General features: G+C 36.9%; 1 protein-coding gene across 2 annotated transcripts; it reads right to left on the bottom strand.

The window, feature by feature from the left end:
• Positions 1-2,299: 2,299 nt before the first annotated feature.
• Positions 2,300-18,102, bottom strand: LOC148677732 (excitatory amino acid transporter 3-like). Of its 2 annotated transcripts, XM_088624833.1 has the most exons (12): positions 17,855-18,099; positions 16,691-16,831; positions 14,026-14,118; positions 12,500-12,611; positions 12,336-12,378; positions 11,876-11,980; positions 11,255-11,439; positions 10,961-11,068; positions 8,702-8,824; positions 6,293-6,487; positions 5,220-5,354; positions 2,300-4,132 (listed from the first exon to the last, which is right to left on the bottom strand). In XM_088624833.1, exons 1-12 carry the CDS (start codon positions 17,934-17,936, stop codon positions 3,892-3,894), a joined length of 1,563 nt encoding a protein of 520 aa, XP_088480959.1. In that variant the 5' UTR covers positions 17,937-18,099; the 3' UTR covers positions 2,300-3,891. The 2 variants fall into 2 exon arrangements, with proteins under 2 accessions (XP_088480959.1, XP_088480970.1); XM_088624844.1 differs by lacking the exon at positions 5,220-5,354 and having other exon boundaries at positions 17,855-18,102.
• Between the last annotated feature and the right edge of the window lie 493 nt (positions 18,103-18,595).

Genomic DNA, 18,595 nt, shown 5'->3' with positions numbered 1-18,595 from the left:
ATACTCCAGGTGGATCATCCAGGTGGATGCAGCACATTGGTGGTGGTGGAGGGGAGTCCCCATTACCTGTAAAGCGCTTTGAGTGGAGTGTCCAGAAAAGCGCTATATAAGTGTAAGCAATTATTATTATTATTATTATTATTATTATTATTATTATTATTATTATTATTATTATTATTATTATTACTCCATGGCTGGGACGCCACTCCACTGCAGGGCACATACACACACAGACTCTCATACCGTGGCTAGTTTTCCCAAAATCCAATTAATCCCCCAGTATGTCTATGAGGAAAGAGGAAACCAGAGCACCCAGTGGAAACCAGAGCATGTACTGGGAGAGCTTAGAAATTCCATACAGACAGCACTCCTGGAATTGAGTGTGGCTACAATGCTCACCACTGCAGTGTTACCCATGAAATATGGCGTTTTGTAAGTAAATTCTATTTCCTGAGCAATATATTTACAAATTCATTATTTTCTACTAAGTGTTCAGTAGATGTATGAAAGCATTTTTTTCTTTCTTTGGTTCAGCTCTGTGGTGATGAAGCACTAACCCGCTTGTTATTGACCTAGAGTCAATTTCAAAAGTGTTCTAGTCCGTCACCATTTTAAAAACCTACCCCAGATAAAGTTAATCACCTTTTTCACTTTTCCTTTGCAGATGAGGCTTTTAACATTTGGCACAGAAGTAGGACATGCAGTCCTAATTACCTGTACAATATATGGAAGGTCTTTTTCTTCATTTGAACAGTTCTGCCAAAAAAGTAATTTAATCAGATGTAATTTATCCCAAAACACAGTTTTTCCTTACAATGTCTGTAACTTTGCACAAAGTAAGACCTCTGCTTTCTACCATGTCGGGATGCTGTTTCATCTTTTTTCTCTCTATGTCAAATTCCCTTACATATTCGCAGAACTCTGAAAACTGCAATTGCAGTCAAATTGTGAAATTATCATGCTGGACAAGCCAAATTTGTAATACAAAATTTTCCATTTTTCTTTATGGAGTGGAGCAGTATTGTAGTAAAATTAAAGTCCATTTCACTATTAAACCATGGTATACAGTAACTGCTGCTTTAATAACTCTGAAGTTGTAAAATCTTCTGAAGTAAATTATAGTGAAGTAATGTAGTCAGAATCCCATCACACTTTTATTATCCACTGTATACATTGATGGAAAATTAATATATGCTGTGTACAGCTAAATTGGAAGACAATTTATGTAGGCAAATTGCACACAGGGCAAAAATGTGGGTAATCTAATTACAGTAGGTTGGTTTCCTGGGGTACAATTAACAAGTTATTAAACACAATTGATTAAGTGATATACTATATGAGTTTATGCTACTGTACTGTATGTCAAATCTAGAGAGTCCTGAGGGAATCAACATAAATCTCTGAATGACACAGGCTACGTGGAGACCCAAAATGCCACTGTATGTTTTGCTCTTCAGTCAATATTATAGTGCATCTCATGAGCCTGACCCTGTTAAACGGACATTTGGCTGAAGCTGGGCTCAGCTGTTCAGGGAATGCTGTACAGAAACCTATGCCCTTAGGTAGTGGATTTGGGGCGACCTGGTGCTAGGCAGGTTTCAGGACATCCGAACGTCAATGCTGAGCGAAGGCAGACTGAAAGACCCGGAAATATATAGCCCCAGAGAGAGAGAGAAACACCGGAAGGACAGCAGAGAACTGGAAATGAGAGACAGGACAGAGAAGGAGCGCCCTCTGGCTGCAGAGGGCGTGACAAATAGTAGTGCAGATCATGACACCTACTTGTGAAACTTGTGAAATAGTTCACATGGAACGATATATGATTGGAATCAGAAGAAAATACAGAAAACTAAATAAAAGGAGAATCAGTGAATACGCAAAGAAAGCTTGTTAAAAGAGTGAGAAAAGATAAAAGAACATCAGGCTTGACAAACTGAGAGAGATACTGTATGTAGTCAGCAAGAGACTGAAGAATTTCAATGTATTGGAAACAGACAATGTCATTGTGATTTTGGATAGTTTGCCACTTTGTGCAAGGATGGGTATCACACTGGCTTGGTGTGGTGTCTGAGTGTTATCTGTAACAGATAAATCTGATTTTTCCTTGAAACCAAAGCCCTTACTGTTAATATTGCAGCAATGAAATTTCCTATCTAAAAGATATATGATGAGTATGTATCTTCTTGTTCAGCAAGTGCTGCACAACACAGAAAAAAAAATATTAGAAACCTATTAATATTCAGTGAGATGTAGACAGAATACACATAATACACAGAGAACTGGACAAAGGAAAAAGGAATGTTTTTGAGATCAATTTTATTTTGGGGAAAAGAAACAGTACAAAAATAATTTTAAAACAATCAATTTTTTCCCAGAAAAAAACTCCCTCCCTCACTATATTTCTAATCTTTACAGAGATAAAGGAACTTAATTTGATTGGCCTTGATTTCCTTCTCATTAGTTTTTGAACTGTTACAACACTTTCTGTGTCCTTCAAATTCTTTTCAATGTACGCCTTTGACCTACAGTACAAGAAAGGGAATATATTAAAGTTATGAAACTGCTGAGGATAAGAAAAGGCCTACAATAATAAATTGTGTTTCTAAAAGCCTCAAAAAGCAGTCGTGCCTTGATTGCCAACAGCTTCCTGTCAGAATCCTGGCTCAGAAGCAAGAAAGATGGTATTGCTCTCTTCAGCTCACTTTCATCTTTAAACCCAGTTCTGTGAACACCTACTGCCAGCCTCAATTACATTGTGTAATTTAGATCCAACTTACAGTAGTTTCTTAAGCGAAAAATTCAAAGGTAAATTAAAGCATTAAAATAAGAATTCCAGCTAGTTATGCATTTTTTTTTCTAAATCCAATATTCCAGGTCTAATAATCATAATTCATTTATAGAGTTGATTCATAGTTACTCTCCGATGTAACACAAGTTAGTTGTGTAAAGTTATAGAACACAAATGATTCTTCAGGCAATGTTCACAAGTTAAGCAGAAGTCCTATCCTGGTACACACTCAGTACGGGCTCAAAAAAGTGAGTTCATCTGACATTTTTCTGTACAGTAAATGGGAAATCCTGAGACAGAAGAAGCTACTTATGACTTCGTTGTCTTAAGACAATGTGATGAATCAATTAAAAAGGCAAGCGAAACATAGACAATATAATAAGAAGAATAAAATTTAAATCTAGGGATGTTATGTTGAAATCACATTATGCACTAGTAAGCTCTCATTTAGAATACTGTGTTCACTTTTGATCACTACTTTTTAGAAAAGGCATTCCTGCATTGAATAGCTACCATACAGTATATTTGAGGATAAATAGAAATGTCCCACACTGGTCTAAGGAACTGAATCTAGTTTTAGACACAGAAAACTAAGAGGGGACCTGATTCAAGTATTCAAAATTTTCAAAGGCAATGGCAAAGTGGACACATCAGATATCTTAAGAATGCAGAGTGGAAAACAAACATGAGAAAACAAGTGAGCACTACTGTATATGTAAGTGCATTTTAAACTGGACACAGCTTTACCCAAAAGGTTGTAAGAGCAGAAGCCATATCTTTGAAGTCGATAAAATGATTGGATGAGATCCTGGGATCAATTAGTTACTAACAACCAAACAGGTTAGATGAGATGAACAGCCTCCTCATATTTACAGCCATTCTGCCCTTATGTACTGAAACACCTAAATTGTCGAGCTTGAGTCAGACACAGTTGCATATTAACACCTTCCAAATTACTTCCCAGGGACAGCATTCATGTTAACAACTTGGGTTAAAAGAACACATGGTAAACAATTTAGTAATACCTTCATTCTTATATGATCGAGTACAGAATTAGACATTTAACGGCAATAACGTTGTCCTAATTGTGCTCTCTGCTTTCCCTAAACCCGAGAAGTCTCTGTGTGCAACAGGGAGTCATCTTTATCAGCAGAGAAGCCCTCATTAATGCAATACTTTTTCTCACACTCATTTTCATCTGTCATCGGTTCCGTGTCTAAAGGGCTGACAGTTTCCCTGTCAGAAGTAAGGTCATTGCTTTCCAGCTCCTTCACAGAGAGTTCGTGAACTATGGCGGCTCCGAAGGCGTCCCCGAGCACATTGATCATAGTCCGGAAGCGATCTCTGTTTGAAACAGACAGACAGCGTGTGAGAGCAGCACAAAAGAGAAGGTTCAGCTGTCAGATAGCTCTTTTCTACTGTATGTCCCACATCCACAACTTCAAACACTCTAGATATTTCAGATTCCTCCGTTTTAGGAAATATGTAAATACTGTATGACTAGTGTATTTATACAGTATATACTGCAATAGCACCTTTGACTTTTATTATAGTAACTATCCCTAGTAACCGCACATACAAAGTGTTAGTGATCTTCAATAGTTACACAACTAGAGTTGCAAAGGTGGTTCATTAACCTGCTATTATTAAGTAGGTTCTGCTTTAAATTTGCTTTTTATCTGGTCAGATGACATGCAGTCATTATTCTGGGAAAGTTTGTATCACCGTTTTCTTTGCTTTGGACAGTGACAGTTATTTTCACTATTACCTACAGGGCATGAAAAAGTTTGAACATTGTGTAACAAGAAGATTAACAAGTACTATATACAGAAAAATAAATGTTGAAAATTCATTATGTAAACCTACATTTTATTTTTTTCTTTATTCATTACACCATTCAATTCTGATTTCTGAGAAAAATGTTCCACATTTTTATCCACAATACAACACAATATGGTTCTGCATCATACCCAGATCTGTATCCACTATATTTAAGATAAAAAAAGCACATTGCCTGAGAAAATAATACAAATGTTTTCTTGATGTTCTAAACTAGATGTTTTTACACCTGTTCTAGCTTACTCAAACTTTTGGGATGTTTTTCCACTGAATGTTATTGTTGCAGTGTAACTAAGTCACTAAGTTAGCACTTACTGTAGAAGGATGTCATTAACATTGCTTTCTTCCTGAATTTGAATTGTAAACATCCCTCGTTGTAAACGCAATCCATCTGCAGCAATGTTCCAATGTTTGAAACAATGCAATGTGCATCTACCTTTGACCAATGTCCAACATCTACAGTATATCTCCTGGGCATTGACAAGATTTGGTCGTTTTTACTGTAAGCAACTGCATCTTCTGTACATAAAAGACAATACATGTGGCCAAAATTGTATTATAAATGAATTTAAAAAATGAAAAAAGAACTTACACCAGCCAGTCTATGGTATAAATAATCATAACATCTTCAGCTGGTAAGCCCACAGCAGAAAGGACGATCAAAATGGTAACAGGGCCTGCAGAAGGAATTCCTGCTGCGCCAATGCTGGCTAATGTTGATGTTATACTAAACATAAACACAAGTAAGAGATTCTCCATCAACTTGATGACAGAAACAGACTGTGAGGAATCAGCTTACAACAAGAAAGGCTAAAAAAAGTAAAGCTAACATTTATTACATCAATCATAAATGTCTCCAACAATCATCAGAAGTTCAGATAAAACTGTTCCTGGAAACCACCTGATATCTATGATATCTATGATATAATAGATGATATCTATTGGGTAACATTCATATCTATGAGTTGGGTAACTCTGGTAACATTTTTTTTTCCACAAAGAAAGAACAGCGTCATGTCAGGTTTTGTCAGGAAATGCAGAATGTGGACATACAGTACTCCTTACATGATTAATGATTAATCTTTTGTTCGTTGTTTCATTTCATGACTCCTTTTCCCAGCTACATTCCAATTATTCTGACACAAGAGGAGCCCTGGTAATGCTTCAGTATCCCAACAGGCCAAATCTGGTAAGGTTCTTGATCAGATTCAAGCCATTGTCCATGCATTGGTGTTCTGAGGTTTTGAATCTGGGCTATGTCATTAGCTGGCTGTGAATGGAATACTCAAAGCAATAAAGCCCCTGTGAGTTTGCCTGGCACCTGTGAGCTTGCACTGCTCTCAGGGAGAGTTCAGTTATAAGTCCACTGGAGGCATTACGTATTCACCACGTGAAAAGGTTGCACAGTGCACATTTTGGATGACGTACTGTATGCTGGTAGTTCTTCTTGTGTTGGTAAGAGAATTGCAGTGATAAGTTTGCAAGCTTAAAAAAGGCATTCCAAAGCCCCTGAACAACAGTGTCTTCATTGCCAAAGACTTAACATATTACAAACGTAATACATACTGTATTGCCAAAACCCATTTCCTGTAGCAAGTAAGCAGCCAAAACAGTACTGAAGAAACTGAAGTCGATATATAATAACTGAAAATGTCATTGACGCACCTGATAGTTATGATTTTACCAACATCCAGTGTGTAGTCATTCATTTGTGCAACAAATATAGCGGCCACAGCTTCGTAGAGAGCACTCCCATCCATGTTGACAGTGGCTCCTATTGGCAGCATAAACTGTGTGATTCTCTTGTCGATTTTGTTGTTTTCTTCCGCACACCGAATAGTCACAGGCAAAGTTGCAGAGCTGGAGATGAAACATCATGCACCGTGAAAATGAAGAACATTTCTTTGAAAAAATGGAGAACAGTTTCTTTGAAACATAGGCTTAAGGCCATATCAAGGTTAGTAATGTTTTATTTTATTGAATTTATAGTTTATATATTGTCATATGACAATATAACCTTTAATGACAATTAAAGGTTAAAACATTTCAGAGTTAATGTAGTTGAAAAAGGCCAAAGGAAAATACAAGCTAAGTTAAAGGAGAATTAGGGGCAACGTTGTTAGCCATATGGCAAGTATAGCATGTGAGACAGCTTGATAATTGTTAGGAACTACTGTAGCTCTCAAGTTAAGGTGTCACAGACAAAACTGAGGTGAAAATTGTAGGTAGACGAGGTGACAGCATTTAAGCAGCTGTAGAGAAAAATATTATCTTTTTCTCATCAGCAAAATGGCGCAAGAATTTCACTTGATGAGTGTGGAAAAGAACATTAAACCTGTTAAACATACACTTTAAATATGGTCTTTAAACCTGTGATGCGTGGCAGCACACGGCCGTACCCACCAACTGTAAAACTGTTAATGCAGCACCTTTTTGTAGACCAATACATCTTACTTCTATTGAATGCAAAATTATGTACACAACAATTATAACTAAACTAGAGGACCATCTGTGTGGCAGTAAGACTCTCTGGGATTGTCAGCATGGATTTAAAAAGGGAGATCTTGTCTGTTACATTTCTAATGAACTTGTTACAGTTTTTTGGACCAAGAAATCAGAAGAATAAGAGATATATAGAACAAAGAATATGATATTTTACAATAACACTTTCAGAAACTTTTTTAAATAAAGTTCATAATAAAAAAGATTAATTCTCCAAATGCAGGCAGCAGGCATTCAAGATAATTGATGCATTTCGATTTGCTTTGTTACCATATAGGAAATGGTGTACAATTAAAAAAAGCTTATAGATAAGGGGCAAGTGCTCAAACTCTTGATGTAAAGAGTGCAGTATCACAAGAATCTGCTTTAGAACCATTGTTGTCTGTGATGGATATCAATGCTCTAGATAATGGCATAGCTAGAAAAGACTTTCAAATCAAGTTTAGAGATTATACAAAATAGTAGGATTAACAAAAACTATAGAAGCTGCAATGAGTACAGAAATATTTATACAGTATTAAGGACTGGTCAGATTTTCTTGTGTAGTGTAGTGTTTCTTGCAGTGAACAAAACACATATTTAAGAAACACTAAACTTTCAAAAAGCTACCTGTGAAATATAATTAGGTTTATGTTGACAATTTTTTATCTTCTAGAAACAGAAAAGAACAATAAAATGGTAAATTAATGTTAGGATATACTGTACTCAAAGTGTGCAATTTAAACCAAGTAATCAAATTTACTAGTAAGAACTCATGGTGTGCAGGTTCAGGTCATCATGATACAAGAAAGCCAAGAAAGATATTGCTAGTCCAAAGAAGAGCAACCACGAACTTTCCCAGACTAAAAGGAATGTTCTAGTTTGATAGGCAAAAAGAAAAATAAATTAATTTTGAAGAGAGAAGACCTTGCCAAAGTCAACACAGTAGTTTCAGAATTAACCATACAATACAAACCAAAGGCACAAATATAAACTGAAGGAAAGGGCAGTTAAAACAGAGAGCTTTCCACAAAGGATTATGAGAGTTTATAACAAGCTATGTGGTCATGTTCATGTAGTCCATATCATTACTTTCTTTCAAGAAACAGCTGATTAAGACCCTCAGATCAATTATCAACCAAAGACCAACTGAGCTCGATTTTACAATATTTTCTTGAGCTGCAACATAATCCAATATAAGCTCTTTCCTGATTTAGTTTACTTTCATAAGGCATCTGAGCAACCACTTGTCTGGACTAATGAGTGCTCCATTAACTTGGAAAAGGTGTCATAGACAAATGTACCGTAACATAGACATGAATTTAAGTTTAACAGACAATTCTTGAAATAAATAAATTAAAGTTTAACAGACAGTTACTACAATGAATAAATTAGTTATTTTGACTATTTACTTCTTACCTCTAGTACTGACTTAAGATAGAAAGTTTTTTTGTTATAAATGATTGCGGTGGTGTAGTGCAGTCAGTAACTCTCCGGACTCATAACTCCTGGATCATGCATGAGGTACTTTACCCAAGTTGAACCAATCCAGACCCTGGTCTTATGAGATGTGGTTTGATATGATTTACCTACCTGGAGGAGATCATAAGTGCAGTCACCAGAGCCTGGGCCATCCCCAGCATGAATGTGAATGGGTTTTTCCTCACGATAATGAAATACAACAGTGGGAGGCACACAATACCGTGAATAGCAAATCTGGAGATGACAAAGAGGAAATGTTGAGTATAGCTGCATTTGCTCTCATTCAATGAATGAAATTCACTTAACAGGAAAACGAATCATTTCAGGAGTTTACTTCAGCCCCTATTTAAAATTACTTCATGATTTCTTTTAAGAAACGGGGAATAGGCAATCTTTGTAGTTAAATACACTTGATGGTGTCAGGAAAACCAAGATGAATGAAAAAAATAAGGTTCCATGAAAGACCGCAATTGTCATGGAAAAGTGACAAATACCGAATAGACACATACCGTACTGAACCATTTCATTATGGTATTTGACAGACAGATACTGTATACTGAGCATCCAAAGAATCATATTACAATAAATTGTTGTGTACAGCCAAGCCATCAAGGGAAAGATCAAGCATGAACGTCTGTATCCTGAATCAAATCATTCATCGCACATGTACAGCTTGTATTGTTTCCAGTGGTGACCAAACACACTACTACCTGGTTACTTTTTACTATAGGCACCCTGCTGATCAATCTTGTTGATGACATATCAGCTAATCAGCAAAATCAATTGACCTTTTTCATATCCATTCAATAAAATATCAGTGCACCTACAAATCAAATATGACTGCATTTAGCAAACAGCAGAGAAGGCTATGCTTTGATAGGGCAATTATAATTCACATTTATAAACTGCAAATTAAGAGTTCTATATTTGGTAAAAGTGAACCAAGATCCTGTTTTGAAAACCTAAGCTGTATTTAGCATCATGTTATGATCTGTTACTTTCAACAGCCCTGTCACAAGATAAGAGCTTCTGCAGCTGTCACAGAATCTAAGATGATACAGCTCTAATATTCCTCAAGGTAACAGCACATACACTGTATGAAGGTTTCTTCTGCTTCTCCAAATGCCCAGCAAAATATCTCGCAATGCCAGTTTTGTCAGACCCAGCTAGAAAGGGGTGGTGTGGTGGCTCTGTGGCTAAGGATCTGCACCTGTGGCTGGAAGGTTACTGGATTGTATCCTGCGGCCGGCAGAGGAATCCTACTCCTTTGGGCACCTGATCGAGAACCTCAACCCCAACTGCTCCAGGGGCACCGTATAAAAATGTCTGACCCTGCGTTCTGACCCCAAGCTTCTCTCCCTGTCTGTGTATCTCATAGAGAGCAAGTTGGGGTGTGTGAAAAGACAAATTCCTAATACAAGAAATTGTATATGGCCAATAAAGTGATCTTAAATCCAATTTCAGTTTTCATACAACACAAGTTAAGGATTTTGTGTTCACAATTGAGCCCATTATTAGCCCTTTGTATTTAGATCAGACCTCACTGTGTAGCTCTGTTTAACATATTTGGAAATTGCATAGCAATCAAGTGTAAAATCAAGTAACATTACAGATGTAATTGTATTTTTTTTATTCTATCAGAACAGCTATACTGTCCAGTAACGTGTTGTCTGAATAGTAGCATGACAGAAATGCTCAAATCTGACGCAATAAAGGGCACAGCAACCACCCACACTAAGCACTGGTATGTCAAAACATTTATTTAAAATTACAGTGTTGTATTAATGTGTTTGTGTGGGGAGCGTGGATTTCAATACTGTATAATAATGTGATCTGCAATGCTTCCACGCTGCAGTTTTGATTTTTCCTCAGTGTGCCAACTCATCCAGCCTCTAAGCAACTATCTATCACTTAAACACAGGAGCTGAATTGTGTGATGTCAGATTCAGTTACAGTAAATCCCCCGACCGCATTGACAGTTCTAAATCTCTGCTGTTTGATCTGTGCATCATTCTGCAAAAATCTGATCTAATAAAACACATTCTCTCAAGGAACACCATGAAGACCATGGAAGACACTTAAACCTGGACTTTGCAGAAACTGCTCGTGATCCATTCTGATTAATTTACCAGAAACCCATTGCATGAATGGACAACCATTGTTTGAGATAGATAGCCAGACAGACAGACAGATATTGGTTGGGTGCATGGTCCTGTAGGTTGGGTGATTGGTAGGTTGGGTGGGTGGTTTTTGGCTCGTTGGTTGAACAGCACCTTGCAGCCGACAATTACAGGTATGCCATCTCAATGGATTCCTATGTCAGCAGACCTTTTAACATTTAGATTTACTGCACAAACAACAGTAGCTCACCCACAAAGCACAGTCACCATGTAGAGCCCAAGCTTTCGGAAAATATCCCAGTCATCAACTTCAATGATCTTGCCAGCAATTAAGAACATGATTCCAAAAGGCATGTAGCTGCAAATACAGGAACAAAAGCAATTACGGATTTTAATGGAATAGAATATAAAATTCATAAAGGGAAAGTATTTTATGTAAAGCTCACCCAGGACTCAGTATCGAAAGTAAAGCTCCAGAGGAATCTATTAGGTTTGTTTACTTTCCTTTAGATGCCAAAAATGACAAAAATTCAAAATCTCATACCACATAATGATTTTAACTATTTTCATAGTTGCTTCATTTATTGCTTCGAAAAGTTCACGCAGAATTCGTCCTCTCTCTCTCATTTGACCAATGATACTCCCAAAGACCAGGCAGAAGACAATGAGACCCAAGACATTAATTCCATTGGAGTACTGTCCCACTATTGTGTAGTCCTTGGTCATGTTCTGAAAAGTCAAAAAATCGAAAACAAGGCACCACGGACTTATTATTGTCTTCTTTATTACATTTGGCATTTTGCTTAGGGTAAACATTGGTTTATGTTTCACTTTGGACATTAATTTTCAGCTAAATGAAGGAATAAAAACCACAAATCCAGCAGCCTTTCTACATGGAGACACATCAGTAAGAAACGTTTTTCATGAGATTTTGACAAACCACAAGACATTTGTATTATCATGCTGTGTTAGGTTCCCTTAATGTGAACGTGAATGAATAGGTAGAAGAATGACAGGACATCAAGTGAATATAGCTCATTTTCCCATGATGGTGGAGTAAGCAAGTCACATCCATAACGTGCAGCATCTGTTTTTCTAACACTGCTCTGTGTTTGAAGGACACTTGGGTGCTCTAGATGTCTCCAGAGGCCTTGAAAGACTTTACCTCTCGCACAGCAGTTGTCATGACAGCGGTCACTGGAGAAACAGAGGTGGTGTTTTGCTCAGGTTTATCTGGAGGCTTTTCAAGTTCTTTGCGGTGTGTCTTGTACTGAAATAACAAAGCTAAAAATTTAGATATCAGGAGCTCAGCATCTGTCACCTAGCACAGTGTTTGACGCTTTCCTTTGCTTTACTTGAATTTCACAGTGGTTAAATTTGGTAAAGCTGTTATATTAAAATAAATGGTCTTGCAGCACACAAGAAAGAAAGAGGTGGAAAGGTTACTGTATATACACAACTTTATAAAATACTGTGACATCAGTTTGTGCAGATATTTTTGGTTGATGTGTAACATTTTAAACCAAAAGCTGTTTCAAGAGTTTTTGGAATTTTTGAAGGAAGTTTTGATACTTATTGTTAAATTACAGCAAAAATAGCAAATGAGGCATTAGAAAGTGCCTTACCTGTTGAAAACAAGTCTGAATAAGATTTTCTGGAAACATATTCCTGTGGATAAGAGCAGATTGTACAGTTTTGTCTTAATAACATGAAATTATTTGGAAATTTCATGCATTATTTATTTTGCATTCATTAAGGAGACAATAAGCTGCAACAAAAGGATTCTTACCTGAGAAGGTCCAATATTGCATCCAATGTAGTGATCTCATGAACAGATTTGTTGTCATTGTCCTCTGACTTTTGAGAAACTCCAGGCTTAATTGTCATCACCAGTACAATTCCTGTAAAGTATGTGAAACTGTCAAAACATATCTCAGTTTGAAATACATACTGTAATGCTGTTTATTCTGAGCTTGGAAGACTCTAAGACATTTCACAGGTACTTCATTATGTAAGTTGTTTATATCTGTCGACATTTCCAATATTTGCTTGGCAATATTGAAATGATGGAAAGCCCAACAACTTTGCTTGAAATTAAATACCAATTAATTTCAACAAATGAGAAATACAGTACAGTGCTTATATCTATACCATTATTGTAACTGAATATTTATTAACATTAAATGCAATATACTATACAGTATGTTTAGCAATATACCCCTAAGTGATACATTTTAATAATTTATTTTCTTTCTTGTGGCAAGTTGGTACAGCAGTTAGCATACAGTAGCTGCCTTGCTGTGGCCCTGAGTTCAATTCTGGATCTGGGGTGCTATCTGTGTGGAGTTTGTATGTTATCCCTGTGATAGCCTAGGCATTCACCCTCTGGGTGCTCTGGTTTCCTCTACAGTCCTAAAACATACTGGTAGGTTAATTGGCTTCTGGGAAAATTGGCCCTGTATGAGTTTGTGCCTGTGTTTATGTCTGTGTCTGGCCTGCAATGGACAGGTGTCCTGTCCAGTGTGTACCCTGCCTTTTGTCCATTGCTTGCCAAGATAGGCTTCGGCTCTCCTGTGAATTGGGAGAAGCAATTGGAAAATGGATGGATGGGAAAATTGATATTCTTTCTTAATAGCTTTTTTGTTAATTTCCTAAATTAACAATTCTAATTAAATTAATGTATTACATTGAAATAAACAATTACATACATTAACATTACTTTAAGATATAATATTTCCAAGTTTCTTACAGTTTTACGAAGATATGTAGGCCTGTAACTAGAAAACTGTAAATTCAAAACCAAACCAAGTGAATATTCACTAAATTCAATGGACTACTTTGTTAAAGTAATTTATCTTAAACTTTTCATTACACTGAAAAGACTGAAGACTGAAAAGACTAAAGGAGTCTCTTCAGTTTAGTATAATATTATATTTTGGTGTTATTTCAATACGGCATAGCTACGACTCTATTAATGTGTTTGAATCCCCTTTTAATTGCATGTATTTAAATAATCAAACGTTTTGGTATCTGTATATTTGTTGCAATATTAAACGAACTACTGTAGTTATCTAATTCTGAAACCAGCTAAATAATTTAGTAGCCGTTTTAGAAAATCACAAGTGTGCTAAGGACCTAATACTGAGTTAGTATTCATGTAACAAAGACAAATCTGGTGACATCCTGACTATGATTCTTCCCAAGATCCAGATAAATGGGATCATCAGGATAACATGGGGACTCTACAGGAACCTGAGGCCAGAGAAAAACCTGGATGCTAGGCAAGAGTGGAGGGAAATAATGTAAATATCCTACCCAGGATGACAGCGAGAATTGTTGTAGATAAGTAATATGTGATAGCACGTAAACCAATTTTGGTGGAAAGCCCTACATCCAGAGATGCCACACCTGCAGAAATAACAAGGGTGTTGTCAATATCCAGAGAAAAGGCCGATTGGCTTACACAATTGCTCTTTAATGACTGTAACAGCACTAAAATTATACAAGAGTCTGAAAATGACATATGCAGATAACTTATTCCATCGGCGTTCATTTTGCACATACTGTAGATTTTTCACTTCATTGTGGACAAGAGACTTTATTAACTTGTGAACTAGGCAGTCTTATTTATATATAAAAATGCGTTTGTGTTTCAAATGCAAAGCAGAAAAAAAATCCATATTTTCACATAATTTTTCCACACAAAGACCTGGTCTATAAAACAAGTTTTCAAAGTTCTGTTCATTCAAAGAATTATTCCATACACTTTCCAGGTATGCCAGTTTTAATACAATAATTTGGGTATGCAATAACTTTTAATGCAATCATATGTGCATGCAATAACTTTCTTTCTCTGTCTCCCCAGAATGGGGGGATTTTGAAAAGCAAGAGTGGATCACTTAGTAAAGGCACCAGGTCATAGTACCAAACACAGGTTGTGCTCTCTTCAATTTGGACGCTTATTTGAGGTGGGTCATGTCAGCAGGAGACTTTGGACTTGGAAGACAACTAATAGGGACAAGACTGAGAATCATCACCCTGGCCCAGGTCAGTTTTGAGCCACACTTCTGGAGTACCTGCTGGATTGTCGTGATGGAACAAGTAAAGGTTTATTCCATGCTGAAAAAAGAAGAAAAGAAACACTGCGTTCGGGTGTCATCCGAAGAAGGCTCCACAGCTGATACGTTATGTTTCTTTTCCTCTGTTTTCAGAATGGAATAAACCTTTACTTGTTCCTTTGCAGCCTACGCACGCTGACGCAGCTACCTGCTTGAACTCTTCAGCCGGCTTGTAGTGGTGTCAATGAGTGACGACCCACTCATTGTAAGTGGCCACATAGACTGTAGTGGAGCTACTGTATGCAGCTCTGGTGAGTGGTTTGGTCATAGGATTCCTGCCATTTCTCATTGTTTCCTCACCCTTACCTGTGCGATAGTCTTGTTCTCTTCTTGTGCTCAGAGAGACGCACAATTTTCTTTAAAGCCTTTTGGTGATAAAGTTGGAGATGACAGCAAGCAGATGTTGTTTCCAATTTCAGTTTATTTTTATATTCAGTTGCTTTTTTAAATTTCAGTCGAGAGACTTCATTACAAAATATAACTTTTTCATGCTTTAACATAAATTATATTTGTAATTTTTTTGCATTCTCTTTCCTTGTACACCTACCCTTGCATGGCTTTGTGTCAAATTCTTCATCCTCCTTCACAATCAGTTCTGGCTGGTCATCCTACATTGCTTCTTTTGTGCCAGAAAATACATCATCTTGCAATAATTATTTTTTGTGCTACTTTGTTGTTTTCAGCAGGTGTCCCGATGGCTTATACTCACATTTTCACACTGTTTTGCAGCATTCAATGTATTTCATTTTTAAGTTAATGGATTTTCACTTAAATACTGTTCATACCTCTCTGATCTTCTGCTCTTTACTCAGTCGTAAATTTCAATCAGTTATTTTTTCAAGGTCTTACAGGTCCAAAAACCGACTCATTTCAATTCTCTTTGAAAGAATTAGCATAGTTCTCTTAGGTAATCAGGATTAAGTGATTTGGACTCTACACAAGTTACTCAATCATGAATTTTTCAATTTTTAATGAAATAGTTCTGCTGTCTTAGGTGATATTGCGGTTATTAAGTACTAAAATATTTTGATTAATTTAACTCTAATATATACTTGCAAAATCACCAGAAATGGTGATATTTAACATATACTATATATCTAAACTGTTGTATATAAAAATGCAATGGTTTTAAATGACCCAAAGCATTTTCCAGATAAGATCCACTTCATCCACCACTAAAGAGCAGCATCCAGTACAGTATATGAGTAACAGATGATTGGCACAGCTGCTCATTTTATTTTGACATTGCACTACGATTTAGCTGAACAACAGCCGGCTAGAGTGGGGAGCTGCATCAGCATTACGCTCGAAAGAAGCAGTAGAGCTTCTATATTTTATACACCGGTAAGAAGCTCTACAGTCAAGCCATTATTGTATTTATAATGAAAGTGTGGGGGGATGACAATAACCAAGATCAATCAGCCGCAGCTGTCTGTAAACAGTAATCACTCCTTATGTCATTTCCTCACCTACAATTATATATATTACACTTAATCCCCTCACTCCCTCACATACGTCTTTTGCATTCTGCTTCTACCCTATCTCTTTAGAGATACTGTACTCTTTAGTCACTCCGCACTCTGCTTGGGACCTACAGTAGCCTCCTCCCCCTGTGGTCAGGAGTTTAGCCCTCTGCCAGGCAGTTTAGGTTAAATTTTATTGTGACTAAAACACTCAGTACTTGGTTATTGTCATTTCTAGTGAAGCATTAATTCTTTTCACTCTTCAGCATAGAATTAACCCCCATTTGTTTCAAAGTCTAAACTGAACAGACAGCAGTGACACACGAGCTGCCAGGTGCCCTCTTCCTTTGCCTGGAAGGCTAATCAGAGGCATGTTTATGGGTGCTGTGATATTTATACCTGAAATGACGCTGGAAGCAATGAGCGGTAAGATGATTAATTTGAGCATTCGCATCAAGATCTCTCCAGGGAACCCAAAGTAGTAAATATCCAGGTGAGAGAAAGAAGCATATTCTCGCACCAAGACACCCAATCCAATACCTGCAAAAGGAACAAGAGTAAATCCCAAGTCACCTGCCCAAATGATCATCTTATCTGGACAAGACCAGAATATACCTCTCCTTGAGAGTCTATCATTCTATCAATGAGATGTATTTTATTTTTTGATTCTAGCATACTGAACTTGTAGCATACAGTACTTTGTCTTTATAGTGTAGTTGTTTGGTCTCTCAGACATACAGTAATATTACAACAGTCAGCCTTGTGTGACAGTGCCATTTTTTAACCGTCAAACATCCCTGTTTAAATGACAAAACCATGAGTGAGATTAAAATTGACGTGTTTTGTGAAATAGTAAATAGCAGCAGTACTCTGTATTTCAGTTAAATGCTTTGAAATTCCTACACATCTCCAACAAGAGAATAGAGTCTTCCCTAAAAGGGTATCACCCTAGGAAGTGTCTCTTTATCACATAGGAGGACAAGAGCAGATCTAAAATCTCCTGTGATCTCCAAGTGCTCTGCAAAAGGTTTGGAACTCAACATCAGTCATCTTCACTGTCAAACTCTAGTTCTAATTTATTTACACAATCAGCTAGTGTTCTCTTTTACACTTTTACAAACAAATTGCTGGTCTTAACTGTTGGACAGTTTCTGTGAAAGCAAAAGTACATGTCTGATGGTGTATATAATACATCACATCCATGGTACAAAATTACGAAAGCCTTGTTCTGCGGGTCAGTATTTCTGACTTTATTTTAATGTGTAGCCCAAGAGCAGCCTACCTTGCCCAGAAAAACTGAATATTAAATGAAGCAAGCTCCAATTCTCTACAATTGTTTTGCTCACATATTTTACTGTGCAAATTCCTGACATTTAAACACAGCATCCGAATCTCAGCATTTAGAATATGCCTCACCATGTTTTTTAGCTTGGGAAATGTTTTAAAATCGTATTGTTTACTTTTCATAACAGGAACAAATGTTCAGGTCTAAACCATTAAATAGGTCAAGAAATACTGTATTTTTTCTTGGCTAAAAAAAACAGGTTGGACAAAAAGACTTACCCAACATCACTGCAGTCACTGTGCTGAGCAGAAGCCAGTTTTTCTTGAGAAACATCTTGAAATTGTATCCTTTTCTCCCCATCTTCTATACTTGGGAGGAAAAAGAATGAAGCAGGCAATAACGTGAGATGGTTCTGTGAGCTGCTACTTTTCTAAACTCGCTGTGAGTCGCAGTGCTCTTGAGTGCTGGAGGGACTGAGTCATTCATTTTATTACCTGGATGGGAGTGGAGTTAACCGCACATAAACACTACCTTGTACTTCGCCATCCCTCTGCTTGCTCTTTGTCCCTCAAGGGACCTTGTTATTGTTTATCTCTCAGTCTTTTTTTACTTAAAATAACTTTCTGAAAAAATGAAACATCAAATGCCCCCCGTTGATCTGCAGAAATTAGCACCGAGGCATATTGTAAAGTTAAAATTTAAAATCTTAAAGCTAAAAATTTTTGGAATTGTAGATTCTGATCAAATTAGTAGACATTGAGGTCAGGTTTCAGTTGATATCATTAGGGTGGTAAAGCAAGCACTGTAGAAGAATTTAGATCAAATTCAAGACTGGACAATCACCTAGCAGATTATGTGTAATGTAGACAAATGCAAAGTATTACATGCTGGTACATAGGGTAGCAAGCACCAAAACTGTAAATATAAAACTGGAAGCACTGAGTTTGAAGACCCAGCTTATGAAAAATAGTGTTTATGTTGACATTAACTACACCTTCTGGGTAATGTGAGGAAGCAAT

Source organism: Lepisosteus platostomus, chromosome 1 (genome assembly GCF_059453375.1).
Source record: "Lepisosteus platostomus isolate fLepPlt1 chromosome 1, fLepPlt1.hap1, whole genome shotgun sequence".
Lineage (NCBI taxonomy): Eukaryota > Metazoa > Chordata > Actinopteri > Semionotiformes > Lepisosteidae > Lepisosteus > Lepisosteus platostomus.
The sequence above is the reverse complement of the archived record's forward strand: the minus strand, read 5'-3'. Positions and strand labels throughout refer to the sequence as shown.